The sequence below is a fragment of the Talpa europaea genome, assembly GCF_964194135.1.
Source record: "Talpa europaea genome assembly, chromosome: 10".
Classification (NCBI taxonomy): Eukaryota; Metazoa; Chordata; class Mammalia; order Eulipotyphla; family Talpidae; genus Talpa; species Talpa europaea.
This window is the reverse complement of record NC_140077.1, coordinates 105,653,253-105,678,825: the sequence shown is the minus strand read 5'-3', so window position 1 is coordinate 105,678,825 and position 25,573 is coordinate 105,653,253. Positions and strand designations below refer to the sequence as shown.

General features: G+C 39.1%; 2 protein-coding genes across 2 annotated transcripts in view; one reads left to right on the top strand and one right to left on the bottom strand.

Moving 5' to 3' along the window:
• SH3D19 (SH3 domain containing 19) overlaps positions 1-25,573 on the bottom strand; it is a gene marked incomplete at both ends in the record, with an annotated part of 131,013 nt that overhangs the window by 66,454 nt on the left and 38,986 nt on the right. The window contains 1 exon segment of the mRNA XM_084245593.1: positions 7,648-7,687. Within this exon segment, the coding sequence (XP_084101719.1) occupies positions 7,648-7,687 (40 nt within the window).
• The window catches only part of PRSS48 (serine protease 48), a gene marked incomplete at both ends in the record, with an annotated part of 29,110 nt that continues 26,704 nt past the window's right edge, over positions 23,168-25,573 (top strand). Inside the window, 4 exons of the mRNA XM_084244489.1 lie at positions 23,168-23,219; positions 23,362-23,400; positions 23,558-23,717; positions 25,039-25,313. Of these exons, the coding sequence (XP_084100615.1) occupies positions 23,168-23,219; positions 23,362-23,400; positions 23,558-23,717; positions 25,039-25,313 (526 nt within the window). The remainder of the gene's footprint in view (positions 23,220-23,361; positions 23,401-23,557; positions 23,718-25,038; positions 25,314-25,573) is intronic.

Sequence of the window (25,573 nt, the reverse complement as noted above, 5' to 3'; positions counted from 1 at the left end):
AATAAATACATCTTAAAAAAAAATACTCTTGTACCTCCTTATAAAACCTTCCCTAACCCATTCCTTTAATAGCCAATATCCAAAATTCACAATTATTACCTCCATGTATCTTTTTATACTTTCATTAAATACATATGTGGTCATAAAAATACTGTTGTATTTGTAAAAATAAATACTGCTTGTATTTTACCTGTGATTAACATTAATCTACAAAAATTTTGTATCTAGATTGGCAAACTTTTTATAAGGGATCAGAGTGAATATTTTTCAGTTTTGAAAGCCATATGTTCTCTGTTGTAATTAGTCAACTCTGCAATGTGAAAGCAAACAAATAGGCATGGCTGAGTTCCTATAAAACTTTACAAAAACAGGTGGTAGGAGATTTGGTCCATTTGCTCACCTCTGCTTTATATAAATGGTATATTGTACCTATCCTGCTACAGCTTGTGTTTTAGCATTCAAAATTGTTTCTCAGATTTATCTGTGTTGTCATGTAGCTCTAGTTTCCTTAATCCAAACTATACTACCCTCAATATTCTTGTGCATGGTTCCTTTGGCACCAGTGAAAAAGTTTCTCTAAGGTATACATACCTGCTGGGTTGCAGGTTATAAGCATTTTCAGCTTTGCCATCTGATCTACAGATGATATACCTACTTACTCTCATACATACATGCTTGTTTTCATCAGTCTTTGAGGTTTCTGTGCCAACTCAATGGAAATGAAATATCTCCTTGTGTTAGTACACATTTCCTTAAGAGTAGCGAATCTTTTCAAATATCACTTGGCTACTTAGGCCTCACCTTTTGTGAATTCCTTGATCATTTTTTACTGAGTTGTCTGCTCTTTCTCTTTCTGAGGTGTAATTTTTTATTCACACTGGACATAACCTTGTCACCTGTGCACAGTCACCTCATGTCGTCTCACGGATTTGATGTCTCCACGTACATAAATTCTCAATTCTCACACAGCCAATGTAAGTCCTTTTCCTTGTGGTTTGTACTGTTCAGTCTTGTTTAAGAACTCATTCCCTACCTTAATGTCATAAAGATATTCTTGTGTGTTTTAAAGAAAATTTTTAACTTTTATAAAAGACTTCGTATTCTACTTCACATGCTAAAATAAAGCATGCCATCTGGATTTTTAAAATATGGGTAGACAACCACACTGTATGTTTTCATTCATATATTTTGTGGACTCTATTCTGTTTATTGACCAGTTTCTGTTTACTGACAAAACACTGTCTAAATTGTTGCTGTGAGTCTACCTCTCCATCTTGATCTTCAAAACTGCCCTGGTTATTCTGGCTCTTCCTTTAAAATTTTAGAATCACTTTCTGAAGTTAAAAAAAAAAAATCTCCTCTGGGTCTCCCTGGTGGCACAGCGGTTGAGTGCTGGGTTGCGAAGCTGCCCATAGCCTCTACAGCGCCAGTTAGATCCCCGGTTGCTCCCCGACCACTGGAGGAGGGTCCTGCATGGCGCGCAGAACCCTCCTGCCGCCCGCTGCTCCCCTCAGCATTGTACTTCGGTCCTTCTGTCTACTCTGCTCCCCGCTCTGGCTCTGGTGAATTCTCTCACCCTCCCGTGCTTCTGACTGTACCCAGTGCATGTATAAATAAATAAATAAATCTTTAAAATAAACAAATAAATAAATAAATCTCTTCTGATTTTTATTAAAATTGTACTGAATGTTATGAATAGGTATCAAAGGGGACTATAACAGGTGGGTAAGGCTTTAGGCAGACCAACATTTAAATGATAATTTTTTTAAAAGATTTATTTATTTTTATACAAGAGCTGGGGTATAGGCCAGAGGCGCAGGAGGGTGAGAGGATTCACCAGAGACAGAGCGGGGAGCAGAACAGGCAGACGACGGAAATATACTGCTGAGGGGAGCGTCGGGCGAGTCAGGAGAGGTCTGCCATACCATGTGGGAATCTCCCTAGCCGTCCGGGAATCGAACCCATGCTGCAGAGGCTGGGGACGGCCTCACAGCGCTGTGCTCAACCCGCTGCGCCTCCTGAGAGGCCCTAAATGATAATTCTTGAAAAATGGATTTAGGACTCAATGTTTCACTGTTCTTTTTCTTTTTTTCTGCTATAAATAAATCCTCATAGCAGACAAAATATTTAAGCTGAAGTGGCTAGGGTTTTTACTCCCATGAGTCATTGGGATCCATTATTCAAAGCTGGTGGGCTGGTAAGAAGAGTTCCTAATTTTCCATTCATGGCGCTGACTGCCACGGGCACCAGCTTATTATCTTTAGCTCCTACTTCTCTCAATTAGTTTCCCAAACTGCCATTCCATTGTACATTTTTCTAGTTGTTATTAATATTTGTGTCTCGGAAAGGAAGTTATAAATTCAAACAAATTTTTAAATCCTGTATAGCAAATCTCTTACTTAAGAGTTTATAAAGCATTTTGGTGAATGAGACTCTAGATTCACATTTTACATACTTTTACATAACTTCTTGCATGATGATTAAGAGCCTATAGAAAAATGTTTCTTGGGACATCAATTTCCGAAGTGGTCTATCTTCATATCATTCTGACTTTCACATGGTTAATCAGCAATAAGTAAATTTTTTAAGTGCCATGTCAAAACATACTAATCAGAGAGTACCCAAGAAAGCCTCTTAAAAATGCTTCAGTGGGGTCTCTTAGTTGGTTCTTAGTGTTGGCCCATATCTGATAAAAGTTTACCTTGACAAAAGCTCTGCTTTCCTTCTTTTAACCCTGAAATGAAAGAACAGGCACACAGCCCAGATTTATTCACATCTCTCCATGGAAGCTATAGGAATGTTGACCTTACGAAAGCCCAAGCAAAAGAAAGGCATTTCTCTGATGGGCTCTGAGCCCATCATTCCTGGGCTGAGTGGCCTGAGAAGAACCAACAAACTGCTGCTGAGTGGCCTGAGAAGAACCAACAAACATGAAAATTAAGTGACTTTGTGTTTATATATTTTTTTCTTCCTGCTTTGTCATGCAGCAGGTGTTAACCTCTGTGATGCAATGGTGGCCAAGTGGGGTAGCCCTGCTCAACTGAGGATGGCAGGGCAAGACCAGGTCATGCCAATCTAGGCAGACGCCCTGGGCTGAAATCCATTTCTCCTTTCTCCGACGGCTGACTCCTTGCGCTTGCTGTGACAAACATAGTCAATAACAGTCATGGGTGAGTTTGTGAAAGTCGAGTTTGCCCCAATTTGCAAGGGAAAAACAATGGCATTTCCCTTTCTCTCTCTGAACTACATCTGTCACTTATTCAACAAATATTTATCTATTTAATGCTCATTGTGGACCAGATAGTACATTAAGTGCTAGGGTTACCAAGACCAATAGCACTGTCCTTGAGAATTTGACAGTATAAGTTAGAGATTAAAGGATAAAATATTTCCTGAACACCCTTGAGAACACAAGCTCTGCCTGATGTAGAACTGTAAGGACTTGGATCTTACTTCAGTGTTAAACAGGTTCAGAGGTTGGGAGTGCAAGTCCAAAGTTATAGCACTAGATACTCCATGAAGATAAAGATCTTTAGTTTTATACTCTAGCCTAAGTCCAGAAAAGGGCCTTCCCAACAAACATTTATTGGCTATTGAATAAGCAAGGGGCTGGAATCATCAAGACTGCTGACTTAGGCATATGTAAATCTTTTCTACTTGATTCCTAGCACCACCTTGTCTAGTTTTTCCTTGATAAGTGTTCCCACAAAGAGCAGCCCATTCCATCTGTGACCAGTTACACCAGGAAATCCTTCCTCACACTCTACAGAAACTTACCCCCCACCTCTGTGCCCTCAATTTCCACCAACAGATGAGCATTTGGCCCTCTGGAACTCTTTGGAACACACAGAACAATTCCTCCACTGCTACATTTTATTCTGAAATTTTCAGATCTATGGAAAAGCTGAAGGAACTGTACAAGTAACATCCATATACTTTTTTTTTTAAAGATTTATTTATTTATTTATACAAGCACTGGGTACAGTCAGAAATGCGGGAGGGTGAGAGAATTCACCAGAGTCAGAGTGGAGAGCAAAGCAGGCAGACTGATGAAATACACTGCTGAGGGGAGCAGCGAGCGGCAGGAGAGGTCTGCACGCCATGTGGGACCCTCACCCAGTGGTGGGGGATCAAACTGGCGCTGCAGAGGCTGCGGGCAGCTTTGCAATCCAGTGCTCAACCACTGCGCCACCAGGGAGGCCCATCCATATACTTTTAACCTGCTCACCAATTATTAATATTTTACTACATATGCTGTTTTAGCTCTTGCTCTTTTATTTCTTGTGAATTATTTAATGGTATATTGCAAACATAAGACTACCTTATCCCTAATACTTTGGCATGTATCTCCTAAGAGGAGACTGCCACAATAACATTACTATTAAAATCCCAAAGAAAGTAATGCCAATAAAATTCATGTTTAAAATTTTTTAATTATCCACAAAGTATTTTCTTTTTCTTTTTTTTTAAATGCTCAGTGTTTTTCTTTTGTTTTTTTTTTTTGTTTTGTTTTTTTAAAGATTTATTTATTTATTTATACAAGCACTGGGCACAATCAGAAGCGCGGGAGGGCGAGAGAACTCACCAGAGCCAGAGCGGGGAGCAGAGCAGGCAGAAGGACCGAAGTACACTACTGAGGGGAGCAGCGGGCAGCAGGAGAGGTCTGTACGCCATGTGGGACCCTTCTCCGGTGGCCGGGAGCAGCCGGGGATCGAACCGGTGCTGCAGAGGCTGCGGGCAGCTTCGCAACCCAGCGCTCAACCGCTGCGCCACCAGGGAGGCCCCCACAAAATATTTTCTTAATCTTTGATTTTTTTAATTCCAAATTTTAAAACTTCTGTTTTTTAAAACCTAGAATATTTTTCTAGTCTTTTCATATTTTTCATGACATTATCTTTTTTGCCATCACTGTTACAGGTAATATCTATGTGTAGAGCTAACGCAATATTTGGAGGCACACATATTATAGGACTGTCTCAATAGGGATACATATAAGTTGATCACTTGATTAAAAATGTGATCACCAGATTTCTTCATTGTAGGTTTATTGTCCCCTTGGTAATGAAAAAATTTAAAAACATGATAAGGCGGTGTAAGTATCTGTTCTCCCAACAACTTTTACTCAAGCTTTAGGAGTCACTGATAAGCCTTGTTTGAATCAACAATTAACACTGAGAATTATAAGATGATGATTTTCTGATTCTATAATTTTCTTTTACATTAATTTTAAAATATTTAATGTGTTAGTATTATCAATTTAAATTTTTTTGATACGCAAACTGTCACAGATTTGGCCAGTGTGCAGTCTCTTGAGGTTGTCTCCTAGGTCTTTCTGACATTACTCCATTAGTTGAGTATTTCCTATCTTTCTGTTATATCAGCATTCCAGGCTCATGCATACTTTCCCCTCCCCCAGACTGGGAACCAGACATTCTTTTAAGTATCTCTGGGGAATAGCATTTATGAGAAAAAATTTTGCTAGGCTATTCTACATGCCAGCCCTTCAGGTGTTGAAGTCATTGATCTCAGCCCCATACACTTCCCCCATATAGCTAGATTCGCCCAATTCCTTGCATAGATCTTCCTGTGATTTAGTTTTGTTCTTCTCTTCCATTTTCCCTGTCCCAATTCAGCTGTCACCTTCCAGTCCAGTGGTTCCCAACCTGGCTATACATCTGAATTACTGGAGACTTCGTATCAGATTTTCAGGACTCATTCACTCCATCTGTACTGAATTAGAACCTTCAGAGTGGAGTATGGGGCTCCATTATGGTTTTTTTTTTTTCATGTTTTATTTATTTATTTGTTTATACATGCACTGGTTACAGTCAGAAGTGTGGAAGGGTGAGAGAATTCACCAGAGCCAGAGCGGGGAGCAGAGCAGGCAGAAGGACCAAAGTACACTGCTGAGGGGAGCAGCGGGCCGGCAGGAGAGGTCTGCGCGCCATGTGGGACCCTCCTCCGGTGGCCGGGGAGCAGCCGGGGATCGAACCGGCACCGCAGAGGCCGAGGGCAGCTTCGCAACCCAGCGCTCAACCGCTGCACCACCGTGGAGGCCCTGTTTTGTTTTTTTTTTTAAGATGTCCAGTTGATGCTTGAATTTTCAAAACCTTGTAGATCTAGAATTGGATGCCAAATGTGTGTTCTATAGTCATTACTTTTGTTATACTAAACATTATAGTTCTTTCTATGTAATTAAACCAATACTGATAGTTTTAGAGGGAATAGAGGAAATGATGTAAGATTTTGACTCCTGTCAATTTATGATGAATTGAAACCTTAAGACATTTTCAAGCATATGGTTAAGCAGAATCTACCTTTATCTTTTTAAGTTTCATCGATCTTTCATATTTAAATGGAAGGATTTATAATCCTCTCAATTAAAACTTATCATTAATTAAAACTTACACTACTTAATTCAGTCAAACCTTCATGTATGTCAAGGATCTTAATAGACCATGATTTTATCACCTTAAATATATTTTACCCTTCCAACTTTGTTAACTCGCAGCTAAGCAAGCTATCAAAATCCTCTTGTACATTTTTTTCTATTCTTTTTAGTTTAAAAATTCAATCTTATAAACATTTCTGTGACTGTGGTGGTAGTTTTATGTGTTCGTCAAAACTCATATACTAAAGAGTGAATTTTAATGTATGTGAATCATAATGAGAAAAAAAAAAATCAGTCTTCCATTCCAAATACTCAACTACATTTTTCTCCCAGATTAGGTCTTACTAACTTATTTTGGCTGATGATTCCTGCAAATCACATTGCTATTCTAACTAGTAGAGTTGTCACACTTGTATTTTTACTCATTTGAGATCAATGCATTCTAGGGTTTAGACACCTTGGAAAAGCATCATGACTTGGCTTACTAGGTCAGTCAATCTAGTGAATGCATTGTTATCATAATGTATCAGTTCCCACAACACAAAATGCAGAGAAGAAAATAATACATTGTGGAATAAGAATATCAGAAAAATTACAATCCTTCACAGATCTAGGTTAAAAATGTCAAATATCCTTTTTTTGCTTAGAATTAGAAGTTAGACAATCTGTAAATTTGACACGGATCTAGTGAAACACACTCAGACAGTGTGGGTGACAGGCTGAAGTGATATAACCTTTCTGGCCATTTGAAACTAATGAACTTAAGGGAATCCAATTGGAATACTATGTACTGGTATATCTGTATAGATGTTGTATATACACACACAGTTGGCAGTAGCCAGTCAACCGTAGCAGATAGAAGACTAACTTTTGTTTTCTAAAATTTTGTATTTTTAAAAATATTTGCAAAACTTCTACAGCAAATTTATGTTTACTTTTATAGTTAGAAAAAAAGCAACACACATTTATAAAATCACTGATTAAAGAAAGTGGAAGAAAAAAATAGGGATAAAATAATTTTTGGCAAAGATTTACCTGTCACTTCTAGGAATTCTCAAAATAAGTCTTCCAATTAGGCAATTTTATGGAGAATTTTTGCTCAGACAATGAATGTATTTCCTCTTGAAGTTTCTTTGAATGCCACCAAAGATTCAAACACACAGTAACAATAACAGGGATAATCTCACTGCCTCCAAATTTTTTTTTTTTCAAATGAGAAGTTTTATACAGAATTGTTAACTATTATAAATTCATACCTTGAAGAACGATGCTCTGGTTTATTTCGTTCGTTGCGATCTGTGAAAGAAAGAAGATAGCTACATGTCACAATGCTCTTTAGACGCCCTGGAAAAGAAGTTCTTAAATACCAGCTGCCATCCCATTAGATGCCACAATGCACTGCTCAAAGGTTCCTGTGTCTTCCCCACTAGGTCTCTTCCCAAGAGTTGAGAGGATCTGTCTGACAAGGAGGTAGGACAACCATAAGAAGGACAACCAAAGAAGGACAACCAAACAAAGGTTTTGTGGTTTGTTAAAATCATCTAGTTGAAAAATATTTTATTACATGTATTATTTTGTTTTCAAAGATCTTTACAGTTTTAAGCACTTGCTAAAACCAAAACAAATCTAGCTAAGGGAAGAAAGTTAGGAGACTGAAAAGCCACAAATTACTCAGCTCAAAAAAATCATTCCATGAATCATGGCTGGCAAAGGCTTCTAACAAGATGGGGAGGGGAAAAATGAGCAGTCAGCTACAGCAACATCTGCAAATACACTAAGACCAGTACAGCCTCATCCTTAACTCTCTATCATCCAACATATTTCAGAAGCTGGATTTTAGTGTTTCACAAATAATTAGATTTATTGTGCTACAGGGGGGGTGCTTCTAAATGAGGGGCAATTCTGTGTTCCTTCATCCCCCACCCCCTGCCAGGGGATATTTAGCAATGTCTGGTGACATTTTTGGTTATCACAATGGATGATGAAAGAGCTACTGGCATCTGCTGGTTAGAAACCAGTAGATGCTAAACATCCTACAATGTACACTACGTCAAAGAATTATCTTGCCCAAAATGTCAACAGTGTTGAGATTGAGAAACCCTGCTAAAGGGTAAGAGACAGAAGCAAAGTAGCTTCAAGTTTTCTGAGGTATCTTTTTGTTTTGTTCTAAAATGTTAATCAACTTAAAGATTGTCACATACAAGAGAAAGAAGCACACAACCCATACCCTGTCTTTTTTGACTCTTAGTAATGACATTTTACAACATACACTTAAAAATAAATACATGGAGTAAAAGAAAAAGAAAGAAACAAACTAACTAACAACAGAAGGCGACAATATCTGATGCAATGATGTTTTAATCCTATGCAGTATTATCAAAATACAATTTTCTAAAGCTTCTTATGAATTAATACTAACAAGACAGAATATAATGACAAGGCTTAGAAAAGACTTTCTTTTTTTCTCCTTTATTTTATTGCTGGTGGAGCAGCATTTTCATTATTAAAGATAATGAAAACATACTCTAAAACTTTTAGAGAATAATGGAAGAAAAGGTATGATTTACAGTCAAATATATATATGTGTGTGTGTATATATATCAATTCTTTCTGAATGGGTTCATAACAAAAAAGATTTAAAAAGTTAATCCAAAGAGCTAATTAATACACAGCAAAACACTGTTCTCTGAAAGACTAACTAGTAGGAAGAGTTACAATAGAACATGTTTATTTAGATATAAATGCTCCAAAAATGCACAATAATAATTAGCTTCTGGTTCCGATTTCTCTACACAGTGAATTAGTATTACTGTCACTTTTAAAACTTGCTTTAATTTAACTTGATTTTACCACTCCCTCAACAAAAATATGGCTTTTCACTTGTTAGGTACTAAAAGTTTAAAATCATAGCAATATAGCACACATTTTAATCATTTTTCAATAGTTCCTCTTCAGCTTTAAGCTTGCTAGTTTTGCTAACAAGAAAGTAAAGTACAATGAATGTCTCAAAGTAAAACTAGAGACTTGATGCAGATCAGCTATCCTCACACAGCAAAGCAACAGCTCTTACCTGTGAGTACGGATGAACTAGAAGTCAGCCCGTGACACCCTCAGATGTGGCTGGGATCCTAGTTTCCTACAGTGTACTAGGCATGCACTAGCGAGTTCCCCTACAGACCATCCTAGTGCTACGACACACAGGAGGAGGGGAGAAACAGAGTCACAATCCATGTAAACAAGACTCAACATCCCAGGCTTTCCTCCCGGCCTGTTCCGATTGGAGGGTGTGCTCTGACCAGGCTGCACAGCTTGGAATGCAGCCACTCAGGAAGTGAATGGCTCATAGCTCTCCCTCATTCTTGGTTGAAACAGGAAATTCTACACTCATTTTCATACTTTCTGTTTTATGAAAATACAAATGCCTGCCCACAGTATTTCTCTACAGAACCAGTGATTAAAATTCAAGGAAATAACTTGACAATCTGCTGGAAGGTATTTTAAATACTTACTCCCCAAATTCACTCATTCATTTATTTAAATGTGATATATTCCTAAGTAAATATGCAAAAACAGTGTTTATAACATGTTACACCTACGACCCATATATTGAATAATTTGGGGTAAGGGCTAACTATCATTACATTCCCCACTAGACTTACATTCCCCATCCCCCACCTCTTGGGGCTAGAAAACAAATTAAAACATTTGAACTTATTTTCAAAGTATACAAATAATTGGATTTCACATTTTAACACATGCCATCTCTTAGCTTGAAAACATATAAATATGTAGTATGTGTATGTTCTAGACCTGTGTCTATATATACTTTTATGACAGCAAAGACCACTGTCAAGAAATACATTACTGTTAATGCTCCATTTCTGGCAAAATAACAGTGGCTATTATTTTGGTGCAAAAGCCAAAGTGGAAAATGACAAAGTCCTGATGGCAGATTCAGGATCTGAATCTTGTCAACAATAATACAACATCTGGATAAAATCCCTTCAGAAAAATGAGAACAGATCTATAGCAAACACAGAAACATCATCTTGACTACACATAGTGCTTTAAGTGGATGGCCTTTATTTATTTCAAATCAAATACTCTTTGGTACAGTCCCCTTCCCCAACTTTTTTTCAGAGTCTCTAACTTAAATAATTATCAGAGAATATGCCTACAAAGGTTTCCTGAACTTTTATGAACTTAGAAATCATAAATAAATAACTTAATTAGCCCAACATCTCACCATTTCTAAGGAAAAGTTATTAAGAACAAGAATACTCTAAAATTTATTTCAAAATGATGCATATTTGCCATAGATAATACACTAAAACTCCAGGGTCCAACAAGCAGAGAAGATGATTTGAATCATTCAAAGATCAACAGCATATTCTCAGGGTGAAAGTCAGCTTGGCTGAAAGGTTATACAAAAGGATTGGTTCTGCATGTGTCACAGATGATGGGGGTTGGGGAAGCGTGTACACTTGGCATTTCCGGTCCATTCTCATCCATGTCCCCTGATTAATAAAGCCAATTGAGGAAACGTAAGAATACCCTGAGAGCAAAACAAAGGCAGAACTGGTCCCAAGGGTACTGATGGCTGTATGTATGTAAATGCTGTGGGGAGATGTGAAGGAAGTAGTGGGTGGACCCCACACACGTCCAGGGGACCTAAAATCAGGGGAGTTGGTAGAAGGCTACTACAGGTCAGTACTCTATGTGAGAATTCCAGATTACCCCCAATTTTCCAGCTATGGTGACACCTTGCTCCAAGTAACCTGGACAAGCATGATTCCAATGTTTATATATTAGATGATATACAATATGCGCAGAAACAAGCCCCTGTTGTAGCAGGGACAGCTTTTGGGGGGATACCCAGACAAAGTCTACCATATGTAACCATTCTGGGTGATTCTGAATCTAATACTATACCACTTTGAAGTAAAGATGACAAAGATGCAAATGTCATCTTCTGCATTAATTGAAGCTAAGAATGGAATATTCTGAACTTAATATCTCTAGTAAGACATTCAGGCTTTGCAGATTTGACTTTAATCACCTAACCAAAGAAACAAATGTCATTGAGTAGGAACTTACATGACAAATTCAGGTGATCAGCGAAAGGTGCTAAACCCTCCTGTGAAATGGGTAAGACTTGATCTATGTGAATGCACACACACTGACATGCTCACAACAGAGTAGGAGGTGGTATGAACAGAGTCTGAAACCTCATATCAGAGTCTCCCTTTGCAGTATTATCTATGAAAGGATTCGGTAGTGTACTTCTAAGTATTACAATCAAGGTCCAGCTGGGAGTTTATGTTATTTTGAAAGCATGGATCAATGCTACATAAATCCTTATGCCATTCAGTATTAATGGAAGGAATGACACATTCTGAAAAAAGAATTCCTTGCAGCAACAAGATCATTACCTCTTTACTTATGAGAAACAGAATAAATAAAGCAATGAGTCTGCCCACTAGAATATAGCAGCTATTCAGGGTACAAGAATCTTACTTTGGTGACTTTTTAAAAGACAGCAAAACTAGTTCCACTCAAATAGAACCTGGATGGTATTTCACAGAAGCTTTTCTAAAATTGTTAAATGGCTCATATTTATGCAGAAAATACTGAAAATACATATATACTTGAAAAGAAGCCAGTGTTCATTCTACAAAATTAGTAGCATCAACTAATACACACCCGCTTCCTCTTTCGAATTCTACTTCACCACCCTTTTCAGGTGTATCTCCAAGCTGACTTTAGTTACCTTTGAGACTCCCAAAGTGACTAATTTATTGCTCTTAAATGGTAGGTTTTCAAAAATATATATATTCGTTGTTGTTGAACATGAGTAAGATATATACTACTTTCTTGGTCAAAAAAAACCAACAAGAAGGAAAAAAACCCCAATAAGAAATTGGAGAACTCACTCCTAGTCACCACTGCAGGAGGGAAACGAGGCATCTATACTCTAAAGAAGTGTACCTGACTGCTGCCCACGCTTCTGTGGCAAGGGGAAAAGTTTGGTCTACAACACTGTCAATACTGACACCTTTCATTAATTCTAATTATAAAGTGTCTAAACTCATTAAAACACAGTGCTCTAATCACACAGGGAGAGAGAAATTAGATTTGGAAGGGAATCTTTTTCGACCCAGGGGGCCGCTTCAATAAGGAAGCAGACTCTCCTTCTCAGATCCACTGAGCTTACTTGCATTTTAGATTCGGATAAGCTCTTGTTTGGATTGTTTTATCTTGGATGGATTTTCTGGTCCAGTTTCTTCCCCTCCACGTCAACATAATGCTGGCCAGATAAATCCAGGTCTCAGAAAAATGACAAATCACCCCACACCATTGATCCCGAGAGGATTACATGAGATAATGACAGTGACATCCCTAACGCCTTGCTTGTTTGCCTGTGCACAGTAAACAATAAGAGCCAGCTGCCATTATGTTGATAAAAAGTCAGCTAATAATTAGTTGTGGTGACTAGTACCTCACAGTAGAGATTGACCTCTCTAAACCTCTTTTTTCTCATCTACAAAATGGGGAAAATACTACCTTTATAGTTTTTATGAGGATAAATTGAAAGGTACAAATAGCTTAGCTTGGCATTTGGAACATAAACTCTATTCTGCTCTACTGCTCTTATTATTTTTAATGTCTGGCTCAAAAACCACCTTCATAAAATCAATCCTGACTCCTCTTACTGATCGGTATCCTTGCATTAGTTTCCTATTGCTGCTATCACAAACCTAGTGGCTTAAAGAAATGAAAATTATTACCTTATAGTCCCAGAGGTCAAAAGTCAAAATAGGACTCACTAAGCTAATATGAAGGTATTTGCAGGGGAGACACCTTTGTTTCCTTGTTTTTTTTTCAAACTTCTCAAAGTTACCTGCATTTCTTGGCTTGTGCCTCCTTCCTCCAGCAATACAGTATGTTTAAATTTCCTTCTGACTCTAACCTTTTCTTTGATCTTCCCCTTCCACTATAAAAGATCTTTATGATTACACTGGGATCAACAGGAAAGTTCCAAATAATCTGTTTATATCAAGGTCAGCTGATTAGCAAATTTATTCTCCTTTGTCATGCAATTATAACATTCACAGGTTCCAAGGATTAGGGCCTGGACATCTTCGTTGGGGGAGCTTTATTCTGCCTATCATATCCTAGCTAAACTCTCATAACTTCTTTACCACTCACTCAACACACTATAGTGCTACTGTTACGTAAGGTTTTAGTTATGTGTTTGTTCCCTTACTTACTCTGCTACACAGTCAGTTCTCTGTAAATGTTTGTTGATAATAGTAATATCCAATGCCCTCCCATTCCTGTTGCTGCCCAGTGTCCTGTAGGATGTAGTTGGTTCATTGATATATCTGCTATCACTGAAAAATGTGTCTTCCTAGGAATTCTCATATTCTCATACATTTTTCACTTTTTGTTAACAGAGTAGTGATTTAAAAGTCATCTTTGTCCTGAAATGATTCACATTTGGTCTGTTCTTCTGTCTAGAAGTAGCTCTCATCAAACCAAATCACACACAGGAGAAAAAAAAACCACAACTATAGTATATTTAAAGTAGAAGAAAAACCAGCTATTGGCAACAAGTTGCTACTTCTTTTTACTAATTCTTTAAAATGGCTCAACTGAATCGTTTTGATTATTGAGTCAACTAACTATTGAATGAGGTCTTTTATGATTTGTGTTTTTATGTTAGCAGTTTCAGTGATGACAAATCAGAGTCAGCAGCTGCATTGCCTTTTTCAGCCAATGGTGAACTCAGCAGACTTTAGGAAGATGGGCATTTCATCAGTGCTACTCAAGCCCTGGAAAAAAGGTGGTGAGGGGAGCAGGAAGCAGGCTCAGGGCGTCTACAGTTCCTACCACCTCAAGCTCCCTAAGGAGTCTCTTACTTTAATAACCTCTTTTTAATTATAAAATCTCACTCGTTTTAGCAATTAAAACTTGCAAAATAAAGAAGGCTAAAAAACATAAATCTCTATTCCACCAACTACCAATTTAAAATATTAGGCTCACATCCAAAACACTGTTAGGCTGCCAAATTTGAGAAATAAATATAGAATGAAAGACATCTAAGGTTAGGAGAACTAGATGTGAGGGTACAAAGGACAAAGGGAAAGTGTTGATAATATAGGTAGAACTCAGGGTGTGAAGAAAATATATTGGGAGGTGGTATTATAAAATTAATTTAGGATCATATTGGGGTTAATTCATCGTGTTATATCTTAGCATTTGTACTAAGTGATAGAAAAAAGTAATTTGATGGGTTGGACTGGGTGGCAGAGTGCAGAAGCAGAAAAATTGCTTACAACAGTCTAAGTCATGATTAAGGCCTAAAGTAAGAGGTAACCAAAGAGGGAGGGTTGAATGGAGATGGATAAGATTAGAAATGTAGAGTAGGTTGAGGGGAGAAGCAGAACAACAATATGGAGCATGTTACCTGTAACCGTGGTAAGGAACAAGAAAGATAGGGAAGCAAGAAATGAGCATGGGAGGGAATATACTATGTTGAGGCTTTGTAAGTAAAAAATCACTTAGAAATGTTTATTGACACAGTCAAGATGGTTAACTAAGTAATTACACTGACCTCTCTTAATTGTGAAATGATAATAAAATAAAAATCTGAATGGAACAGTAACTAAAACAATACAAAACAAAAACCCAAGAATGAGAGCCATCAATGGATCGGATATTCTGGTTTGACACCAGAAGTACACATGAACTCTGTAGGGAACTCCTGAGTTAAAGGTTACAAAGGCAGTCCATCACTATTGCTATCTGCAGCCCCTCCATTTTAATAGTACAACTCTATAACCTTAATTCATATAAATGTATTTATTTTATACAGATTAAACAAAATAGTAGAGTCAAATAATAGCTACACCGTATATAATGTGACTACTAAAAATTATTTACTTCTAAGAAATTAATGTGAAGCTATACACAAGAAAGAACTTATAGCTCATTAAAGCTAGTTGGTTATTTATGAAAATAACAATAGTAAGATTGTTCTCATTCTCCCAAGTTTAGTGCTGGGACTTCCATAAAGATGTATTCTTAATAACCTCATTGGCAGCAAGCAATAGGAAAGAGATGCTAAAATGTGGTCACAACAATCACCCTGGCAACAACCACCCAGATATATCAGAAATGCCATTTTTTTTTTACCTTATGCTAACCAATTTTTCTAACTATAAGATGGCTTTAAATGATTTTATTTTTCCTAATTTCTTTTAAAAACTTTTCCGAACTACAGTCTGGAACATCTAGCTATTTCTGAACTGGAGAAAGTGTTTTACCCTCAATGCTCAGGAATTTAGTGCTGAGAATTAAGCCCAGCTGAGTGTAAGTCTAGCCAATATATTTTCAGTTAGCATTGAGTAGAGAATTCTCTACTTAGGAAGCATTAGTGTCATATGATTTCTGATCCTTGCTTCAAAGTTTTCCCCACAAAACAGGGAACATTAAGTTTAAAATTAAACTTAAAATAACAAGAAAATATTTTTACATGTTCAAACATGCATAATTTGGCCAGTAGCATAATTGGATCTAAAATTAGAAGAAAAATGTTCTGGGCATTGAGAATTTCTTCCAACGATAAAGGTCAATAGAAAACAGACCCTGAAAAAGTAAGAAAAGGCACTGACTTTGGTACCACAAACATGAGTTCAAATCCATCTTTTCTCTCTTTCCTTTTATTCACCCTCCCCTCCCTAGCTGCTCCCCCCACACCTACAAAAAACAAAATACAAATAAAAAACTTCAGTGAAAACATATTCCCAAGATTTTCTTTTTTTAAAAAATTTTATAGTTTTTATGTTTTTCTTTTACCCCAAGAGTTGTTCAACACATTTTTTTTTTTAAAGATTTATTTATTTATTTATTTATGCAAGCACTGGGTACAGTCAGAAGCGCGGGAGGGTGAGAGAATTCACCAGAGCCAGAGCGGGGAGCAGAGCAGGCAGAAGGGCCGAAGTACACTGCTGAGGGGAGCAGCGGGCGGCAGGAGAGGGCTGCGTGCCATGCGGGACCCTCCTCCAGTGGCCGGGGAGCAGCCGGGGATTGAACCTGCGCTGCAGAGTCTGCAGCCAGCTTCGCAACCCAGTACTCAACCGCTGCGCCACCAAGGAGGCCCTATTCCCAAGATTTTCTTACAGTGAATTTATACTCATTTCATTTTATTGTTATTTAAGAACTAAGGTAACTAAATTAAGTTGCTTCCTTGTCAACTTAATATCTTTTTAGACATCTGTTACTTTTAGATCATCTTCTTAAAGACATAAAATGAGTCTCCAAACATTGAGTGCTTATTACAAGATTGTTTTGAGTTTTAAACAGATGTGTACTTAGATGAAAGCCCAACTATAAAACACTCAAGGGTCTGTAATTATTGTGCTGACAAGTACAAATTCACCGTGAAGGTAACCAAAACATATATTCACCCAGATAGTCAGAGTCCGGACCTACCCACCCCTTCACCTAGGTGGTCATTATACTGATGAAAGTAAAATTGTTTTAAAATATTTTCTTAGTTACATTAAAAAAGAAGTATGCTTGACTCTCCCAATTTCTTACCTAAAACCTGTTTTCAAATGTTTATCTGAGAAAAAGTATTGGGAAGTTTTGAAGTCATCAAACAGAAATAGGACTTTTCACTAGGCAGATCCTAAACATAAGATTCTATATATATAGAATAAGCATGAGAAGATGAAAAAGCAGTATAAAACCTGATATTAAATATGTATTATTACAGATATTTCCTCTCAAAAAATGGCCAGATTTAAAGATCTGAAAACCTGACTACTGATATAAAATTACTTCCCAATTTAGTCACCAGAAACTTAACAATTAAACTCAGGTAAAATCTGAAATCAATACCTTTAAAGGGCTTACCAGAGAATCTGAAAACTACACAAACCTGCTGTTAAAAAAAAAAAAAAAAAAAGTTGGAAACATTTTCAGGGGAAAAAAAAAGAGCAATTAGGTCTATCCTTTCATTTTGAAGACTTCCAGTATTCTCCAGCCCCTCCACTGACCACTTTTCCTCTTTACAGAGTAAGAATAAAATATCTTCCTATTTTTCTTAGGGAAATATCTTCCCCAATTTCAGTTATCTCCCCCAATTTAGCACAGTACTGTTTGGTAAAGATATCTTCTCCTAATGGCTCTATCAAATCGGTTAAAATGGTAAAGGATGCAGTGATAAATAACCAGTATGGCTGAGGAGGTAGAAGAGATACACTCAATCGCTACGAATTATTGCCATCTTTTGAGGGTGATTTAGCAATAGAGATTAGACTTTAAAACGCCATCCTTCCCAACTCCTCGTCAGAGAAATTTACAATGTAGCAACTGCACAACTACTTAAGAATGGCAAAGAATATGTGTATTACAACATAATTTATAATAGCAAAAAATAAAACCCCAGTGTCCATCAACATGAGCATTTTAAAATTATGCAGCTTCTGTATTATGTCATGATTTGTAGCCACTGTAAAGAAAATTAATCAGGTGGGCATATACTGGCATTGAAGCTAAGTGACACAGAGAGTACTTTTTTTTTTCTATTGCACACACATGCCTGTTCATAAATATATGAACAGGCACAAAGAGAGGGAAAGACAGAAAGAAATGTCAGTCTACTTTCTACACTCAAGAAACTACCCATGAGGTCCAAGAAATAGAGAATAAGGAAGGAAGTTTCCTATTTTACTTTATACATTTCTCTATCATTTTTTCCAATAATTGTAAAGAAAAAAAGCCCAATATATATTATACCCAGAATGCTAGAGCAGAAGAGGAAGGCAGGCCTATTAATATTTTAATAACTAGGTAACCTAGATTCCTTTCTACCTTCTTGCCCTGACACAAAGGGTGTTCTGCTTGCTTATGTGCACTGACCCTGATACACAATCTCCCACAATGGTTTTGTGAACCAAATGGAAAACTACAGCGAAAAAATTGCAGTTTGATTAAACTGATGGTCAGACGAAGACCAGTCAACAAAGACTAATGGATGCATTCCGGGCTCAGGTTTCAGTGGCCCTCCAGTCTGGGGTCTTCAGATTCTCACCCTGAAAGACTCAGCAAAAAGTGAAAGGAGCGCCTGAGACTTCTGCAAGCTCCAGATAAGCCCCTGCCCCCAACATTCATTGCCTTTCCACAATAACCCGGCTTCAGGACCACATGAGCTTTCCCCCAACCTCAGATGCTACTCCTTGGCCTTGTTCAAACCAATAACTGCATCCTCTCCATGATCTCAAGTTTAAGAGTCTCACCTTTCCAGCACATTTATTATTGTTCTCATAATCATAGCAAGAATAACAATCCTAATCAACCAAGTTTGGATTTACAATCCACTGATTTTTACCAGTGCCTTGCTCTCTATACTCTCCTTCCAGTCTGGCTTAAGTTGGTGTCTTATGTTTACAATTATTCCCTTGCCTCTCCCTCTTCATCAAGCCTACTTCAGAAAACTCTACCCTGGGTATCAATCAGCAGAGAACTTCTACTACCACATCTCCTACCAACTGGCATTGTGCATATGCTCCTATTGTAGAAAGATTTGTCTGTGTTCCAAACTAAACATCCACATCCCCCAGCTGAGTTAGGTTTAGGCCCCTCCTGGCTCCTCCAGGACACCACTTCAGCAATTCTCATGCTTCTTCTGTATCATCATTTTTCTCCTGCTTTACTGGGTAATTCCATTAGCACACAAACATGACATAATTTCTCCCACTTTAAGCAAGAACAAAAAACTGCACCACCCAAGGTCTTTTGCCAGCTGTTTCTCCCCTTCCCTTCACAGCAAAACTATTTTTAAAAGTTGCCCATTATTTGCCTTCTCCAACACTCCCCTTTTCTCTTGAACCTATTCTATTTCACAATGCTAAATCCAATGATCAATTACTGGTTGTCTGTAACATTTGGCAATCACTTCTTCCTTCTTGAACACTTTCTCTTCTTGGCTTCCAGAATACTACTGTCAGTTCTCTGCCTACCTCACTGCTATCCTCCTAGTCTCTTATTGGTTCCGATTTATCTCATCTAAACTTTGGTGGAGTCCACCCTTAAAACTCACAATGGGCTTTACTTATACCCTAAGTGGCCTTATCTCATCTCATGGCTCTAAATATTATGACATGCTAGCAACACCCTAATCTAGCCCTTCAGTTTGTGGCAATGTATTGATTCCAGATTCATATATTCAACTGCCTACCGGACATCTCCAACTGGTCAATTATCAAACATTTTAAACATCTCTATAAATGAATTTCTCTATTCTCTCAAACCTGTCCCTTCTACAATGTGCCTCATTTCAGAGAATGGTGATTCTACACTTGTAGTGGCTCAAGATAAAATTCTGGTGTCATTAATGACTCTTGTCTGTCTCTCATCCCCATATCCAGCCCATCAATTAGTCCCTTTGGCTCCACCTTCAAGATTCAAACAGAGTTTTGATTTATCTATTTTGAATATTAACCCCTTATCTGATATATGATCTGCAAGTATCTTCTCTCTTGTTGTAGGTTGTCTTTTCATTTTAAATGTGGTTTTTCACATATGGTGGTGAGTAAAATCTAGACTTTTGGTGGTAAGCAAGATTTAGTACATACATAAATCAATGTTACTTCAATTAAAAAATGCAATCAGAATCTGCCACTTCTTACCACTTCTGCCTCCACAGCTCTGATTTAAAGCCCATCATTTCTGGTCTAAACCACTGCAATAGTTTTTTGACTGGTCCTTCTGCTTCTACCCCTGATCATTTTTAAACCAGTGGCCAGTATGATCCATTTAAAACTTTAAATCACTTTCTACCAGGAATAAAAACCAAAGTCTTCACAATGGCCTACTGGTCTTCTTCATGTCCCATCCCACCAACTCCTATCTCTGAAACCCTTCATAAACGTTGCACTACCATTCTCTGTGATTCACCCATCTTCCCTCAGCTAACCATTGGGCTCACTGCCTCTCTATCCTCAGAAGCCTGCTCAGAAATCATCTCAAAGAGGCCTTCCCTCACCACCCAATTCAAAAATTATACCCCACCCCAGCTTCCCTATCCAGTTTTATTTTCCTCCAAAGCACTTGTCATGATCTGACCTAAAACTAGAATAAACACTTAAAAAGAAAAGGGGCTTTTTCTATGTTGTGACTCTTCTATTCTAGAACAGCACCAGGTATGGGCATTAAAAAAAAAATTATTGCTGGGTAAATGAATGATGTCTTCTGTTCTTCGGAGGTTGCCGCAATATAGAGGCAAAGATTAAAAAGCAATGAATCTTAAGATCTGAATTTGAACCGAACTACTAAAGTAGTAGGAAACAGAAGCAACTTCCGTCTTTGCTACTGCACAGTACATAACTAATTAAGTCATTTAACCTCCAAGGTCTTCAGTTTCCTCATCTACAAAATAGAAATGAGAATAGCTTCCTTCACTGTGTAGAGGCAACTGTTATTATGGAAATGTAAAATACTGTCAAAAGTGTCTGTAACTGATCACATTAAATTATTTGAAATAAATTTAACATTTCTGGACAATGTCCTTTGTAAACCAAAAGAACAATATGAATGATAACAAAAACTTTCCTCTCAGGAGTTTGTAAGCATCTATATTAACTATACATATTTGTATCTTAATACCAGTTTCTAACTTCTAGTCATTGTAACTTATTTTTTCTTTCTCTTCTGAGAGCTTATCCATTACCTTCTCTATAGGGATAGATGAGACTTGTGATCTTCAAATCGCTGGAACTTCTATGTGGCTCTAAAACTGTCCTTCCCAGTGGCCTTCCTATATCCCATAACCAGACAAAACTGAAATGGCCCTCATAGAGGGAGCAATACAAGCCAGCTTCCTGAGTCAAGGAAATAAAATGCCAAAACATTCCAAGGGGTGTCTAGAGAGTGTGAGCTTCACCAAAGCACAAGGAGAAAGACGGTATTTGAAGGGAAAAAGAGGCAGCCTTTCCAAATTCTATTTTTGTTTCAAGTTACATAACGAGAAATAGAAATCATTTAAGTTAGTTTAGTTCTCCAGAGAAACGTCTTGATCATGATTCAAAATGAAGGCCTTAGCATTTACTGAGAGGCAATATAAAAAACAATTCTCCTATGAAACTGCTTAGTATGTTAACCAACATGCATTTTATAATATTGCAACAATCTCACTGAATGTACTGCCAAGGGGGAGAAAGCTATCTCCTGACTAAAGAGAATGCTTCCTATGATGTCAGCTATGTTGGGTTTTGTTTGTTTGTTTGGTCTTGGTCACTAGGAAGCTTTGCAGTTTTCAATTGTAATAACAATAATAATTCCATTCTTGACTTTTGAAAGTATAATCTCCCCTTCATTTCTCAGGCCTTCTAATCACGTTCATTTTCAGTGTACCCATGATGCCCAGCTGTGTGAAGCTCTGAGCTTAAAACATTAAAGAGCTTCAATAACGATTTCTTCTTCATCATCATCTTATTTGTATAAACAGCAATAAGCATTTTCTCAACACTTAGGGTATATGCCTTATCTAAGTGCAAAAGTTCTCCAAACCAATCTGTGGGAGAGCTGGGGATGAACCTGAGCAGCCTGTTCCCCACACACAAATGCGGTCAGTCAGCTTTCTGAGGCCCTTGTCCCCACCCCTGTTAATGAACAGTGTATCAGTTATAAGTGGAAAAAAAAAAAAAACCAAACACCTCCTGAGTTATTTCCATATTCCACTTCTTTCCAACTAGATGATCAGCCCTTCCAAGGCAGGCAGCCCTGGTGATTCATGTGTCACTGAAGATTCTGTCCCACGTTGCCATACTGTCTTAAGAAAGGTCCAGTAAATAAGCCGATGCAGGGCCTCCCCTGGTGGCACAGGAGGTTGAGCGCCACGCTGTGAAGCTGTCCACAGCCTCTGTAGCACAGGTTTGATCCTGGCTGGCAGGTGAGGGTCCCACATGGTATGGCAGACCTCTCTGTCTAGCCCACTGATCCCCTCAGCAGTGTATTTCATCAGTTTGCCTGTCCTGTTCCCCACTGTGTCTCTGGTGAATCCTCTCACCCTCCCGCACATCTGGCCTGTACCCTGGTTCTTGTATAAATAAATAAATCTTAAAGAAAAAAAAAAAAAAAGCCGATGCAGAAAAGCAAAGAACAAATTATAACAGGTAAAGATTACAAAAAAGGAAAGAAAGGAGGCTGGAAACATTGGTCAGCTGACTGACTTGTGTCCTCTTTTTTATTCTCTTGTTAGTCGTGGCAGTTCCAGAAGCCAAGGACTTGGGGCAGTCACACTGCACAGTTCTCTGTGATCTAAGCTTGGGGATCTGCCTCAGGGGTGATCCAGGGGTGAGGGTGGAATTAGATGGAAGCAACCAGGTCAGGCCCCAGAGATGTGTGGCTCACGGGGCAGACAAAGTCTATGAACCTGGCCTTGCCCCACACTGGGGTCACTGTGTGCTCCGAGGTCCACTCCTCCCGGTGCCCACACCAAACAGCCCCTCCCCTCCTCACCACAGGCAGGAACCTGACATCCTGCTCCCCCCGGACTGCAGGGGGCGCCTCCCACGGGTTGTCCTGCAAGTTGAGGTCTCTCTCTTCAGGGCCAGGCCCAGGGTGAAAAACCAAAGGAAAGGAGGAAGTGGAGCAGAAGAATCCATCTAAGAGGAGAAACTGGTCCTGCCCAGCCGCCTTCTCTATCTGCGCCCCTGCTGGCCTCATCCTGGGAAGCAGGACGTGTTAACAGCTGAGGAGACAGACATGGGCCCTGCTGGCTGTCTTTTCCTGCTGTCCCTTCTCATGGGGACTTCAAGTGAGCCCCGGGGGTGAAGAGAGTCCTAGATGGGTATAGGAGCTCCCGTCCTGGAAAGGCTTCACAGGTCGGGGGTTGTGGGCCTCCCACAGCAACAAGAATCCACATGGTATGTCACTCGTCCTTCCTTCTCTCTCCCTAGGCTCGGATGAGGAGGAAGCAAAGAATCTTCTGAAGTCAAGTAAGGCCAAGCACAGCGGCCCCGGGCGGGTCGAGGAACAGGGATTTGCGCCAAGATGGAAAGAGGGCACAAGTTTGGGAAATGAGCGGGGAGGGTTTGGGGCTGAGGGGCTGGGTTCCGGAGCTGTGTCCCAGGCCTTTCTCCTCTTTGCTGGCAGTCTGTGGGAGGCCTGCGGTCACTTCCAGCATTGCCTCAGGCAGGGAGGCCAACGTGGGGCAGTGGCCCTGGCAGGTCAGCATCCGCCAGGGCTTGTTTCACCTCTGTGGGGCCACCCTCATCTCAGACCGGAGGGCGCTGACGGCAGCTAGCTGCTTCTGGTGAGTGCTAGTTTTGCTTCCAGGAGATTCATGAGGGGATTCAAGAGGCTGGAACCCCTGGGCTCAGTCAGCGGAATTTAGTTTGCGCTACCCAGTCCAATAGGTTGTGCCTTAGAAGTAGATCCAGCTGCTTCCTAGTCTCAATGCAACTACTTTAGACTTCAGGCTTCCTAATAGTTGACAAACATTTTTAGACTGAAATGAGTGCCTGAAAAAGTTACCCATCCCCAATCTGAGTCTCTTCCCAAAAGAACATTCCTCAAGGAGGGATACTTCTTTACAGCACACCCACATCCTCACATCACCCTGGATGCACAATCTGGGGCCCTCTTCATTCTCCCTAAGTGATTGCATCCGTTTCCATGGTTTCAAATGTCATACACTTGCCGACTGATTTTGCTAGCCCTGACCTCTAGCTTTGACGCATTGCCATTTGGATGTCTCACTGGTGTCTCAAAGGGAGCATGATCAAAACAGAACTAGTCTCACCACCATTACTTTCCCCAAACCTACTTCTGTTTCTGGCTGCCCCGCATCTCACTCAGCAACAGAACCAGCTGCTCAGAACAGAAACATGATGCTTCATGTTCCCACAACCTCCCTATCTACAAGCCCGGCCCTGTCAGTTTTACTTCCAAAATACACTTTTTGACTCTACCCTAGCTGCTCCTGAACCACCACAATAGTATAATAGATTTTGCTACTTTCACACACACAATAAAGTGATTTTGAAAAAGCAGGGATGTTGTCCAGGCACCTAGAATAAAACCCCAATGCCTCAATATGTGCACAAGTCATAAATCCCAAGTATCTGCTCATTTTTTCAACTTCACCCCAATCAACTACCAGTTTATTTCAATTCCTAGAAATTGCCATATGCTTTTTCTTACCTTCAGAACTTTCACATAATCGATTCCTTGTCAAATGCTTTTCCTTGTAGTTCTTCCCATGGTTATTACCTTTGGGGACTTGGTTGAAAAATTACTTTTCTTCAATTAGACCATCCCTAATCACTCATTGCAAAGACTCTTTCCCTATCTTTTACTATCTTAAAGTCCTGTTTTCTTCATAACATTTATCATAATTTTAAATTTGCTTCTCTCTCTCTCTCAACACACACACACACACACACACACACACACCCCTTCAAGGGGCGGAGGGCTGGATCAAGTCTTTAATTATTCTCATGTGATGGGACTTACTAAGGGAATACTCAGAAAGAGCTAGAGGAAAAATACAACCTTCCAAACCATGGGCCCTGCTGGGACACTCCATGGCAGTCACAAGAAATCGACGGTACCTGTTCTGCTTCTCTTCTCAGGTCTAAGGACACCAGAAAATATAATGTAGTGGTGGGGTCACTTCAGGCCTTTGATCACCCAAAATCCAGATCAACGATAATACCAACATCCAGGATTATTTTCCACCCTGACTTTCAGGAAGACACTTCTAGTGCCATTGCTGTGGTAGAACTGGCCTACCCAGTTTCTTTCAGCCCCGTAGTCCTGCCCATCTGCCTCCCCTCATCTGCAGTCCAGCTGAAGAACGCAACCTCTTGCTGGGTGACTGGATGGGGCTATTCTGGGATATACCACTGTGAGGATAAGTATATTTTCTGAGCTTTATTTCCTCAACTGACATTCTTCACACCCCCCCCCCCAATATTCTTTACTCCAACTTATCAATAGCTATATTGTGTTATCTAGGCAACTAATCTGATACCACAGATTACAGATGCTCCTTGACCTTGAAACCTTCCCCCTTTGCTTCCATTCTATTTCTTTTTTCTATAATCTTTTTGCTTATTTATATCTGCATTTGTTCTTCCTAAGCAATAGTGCTAAAATCTTGAAAGT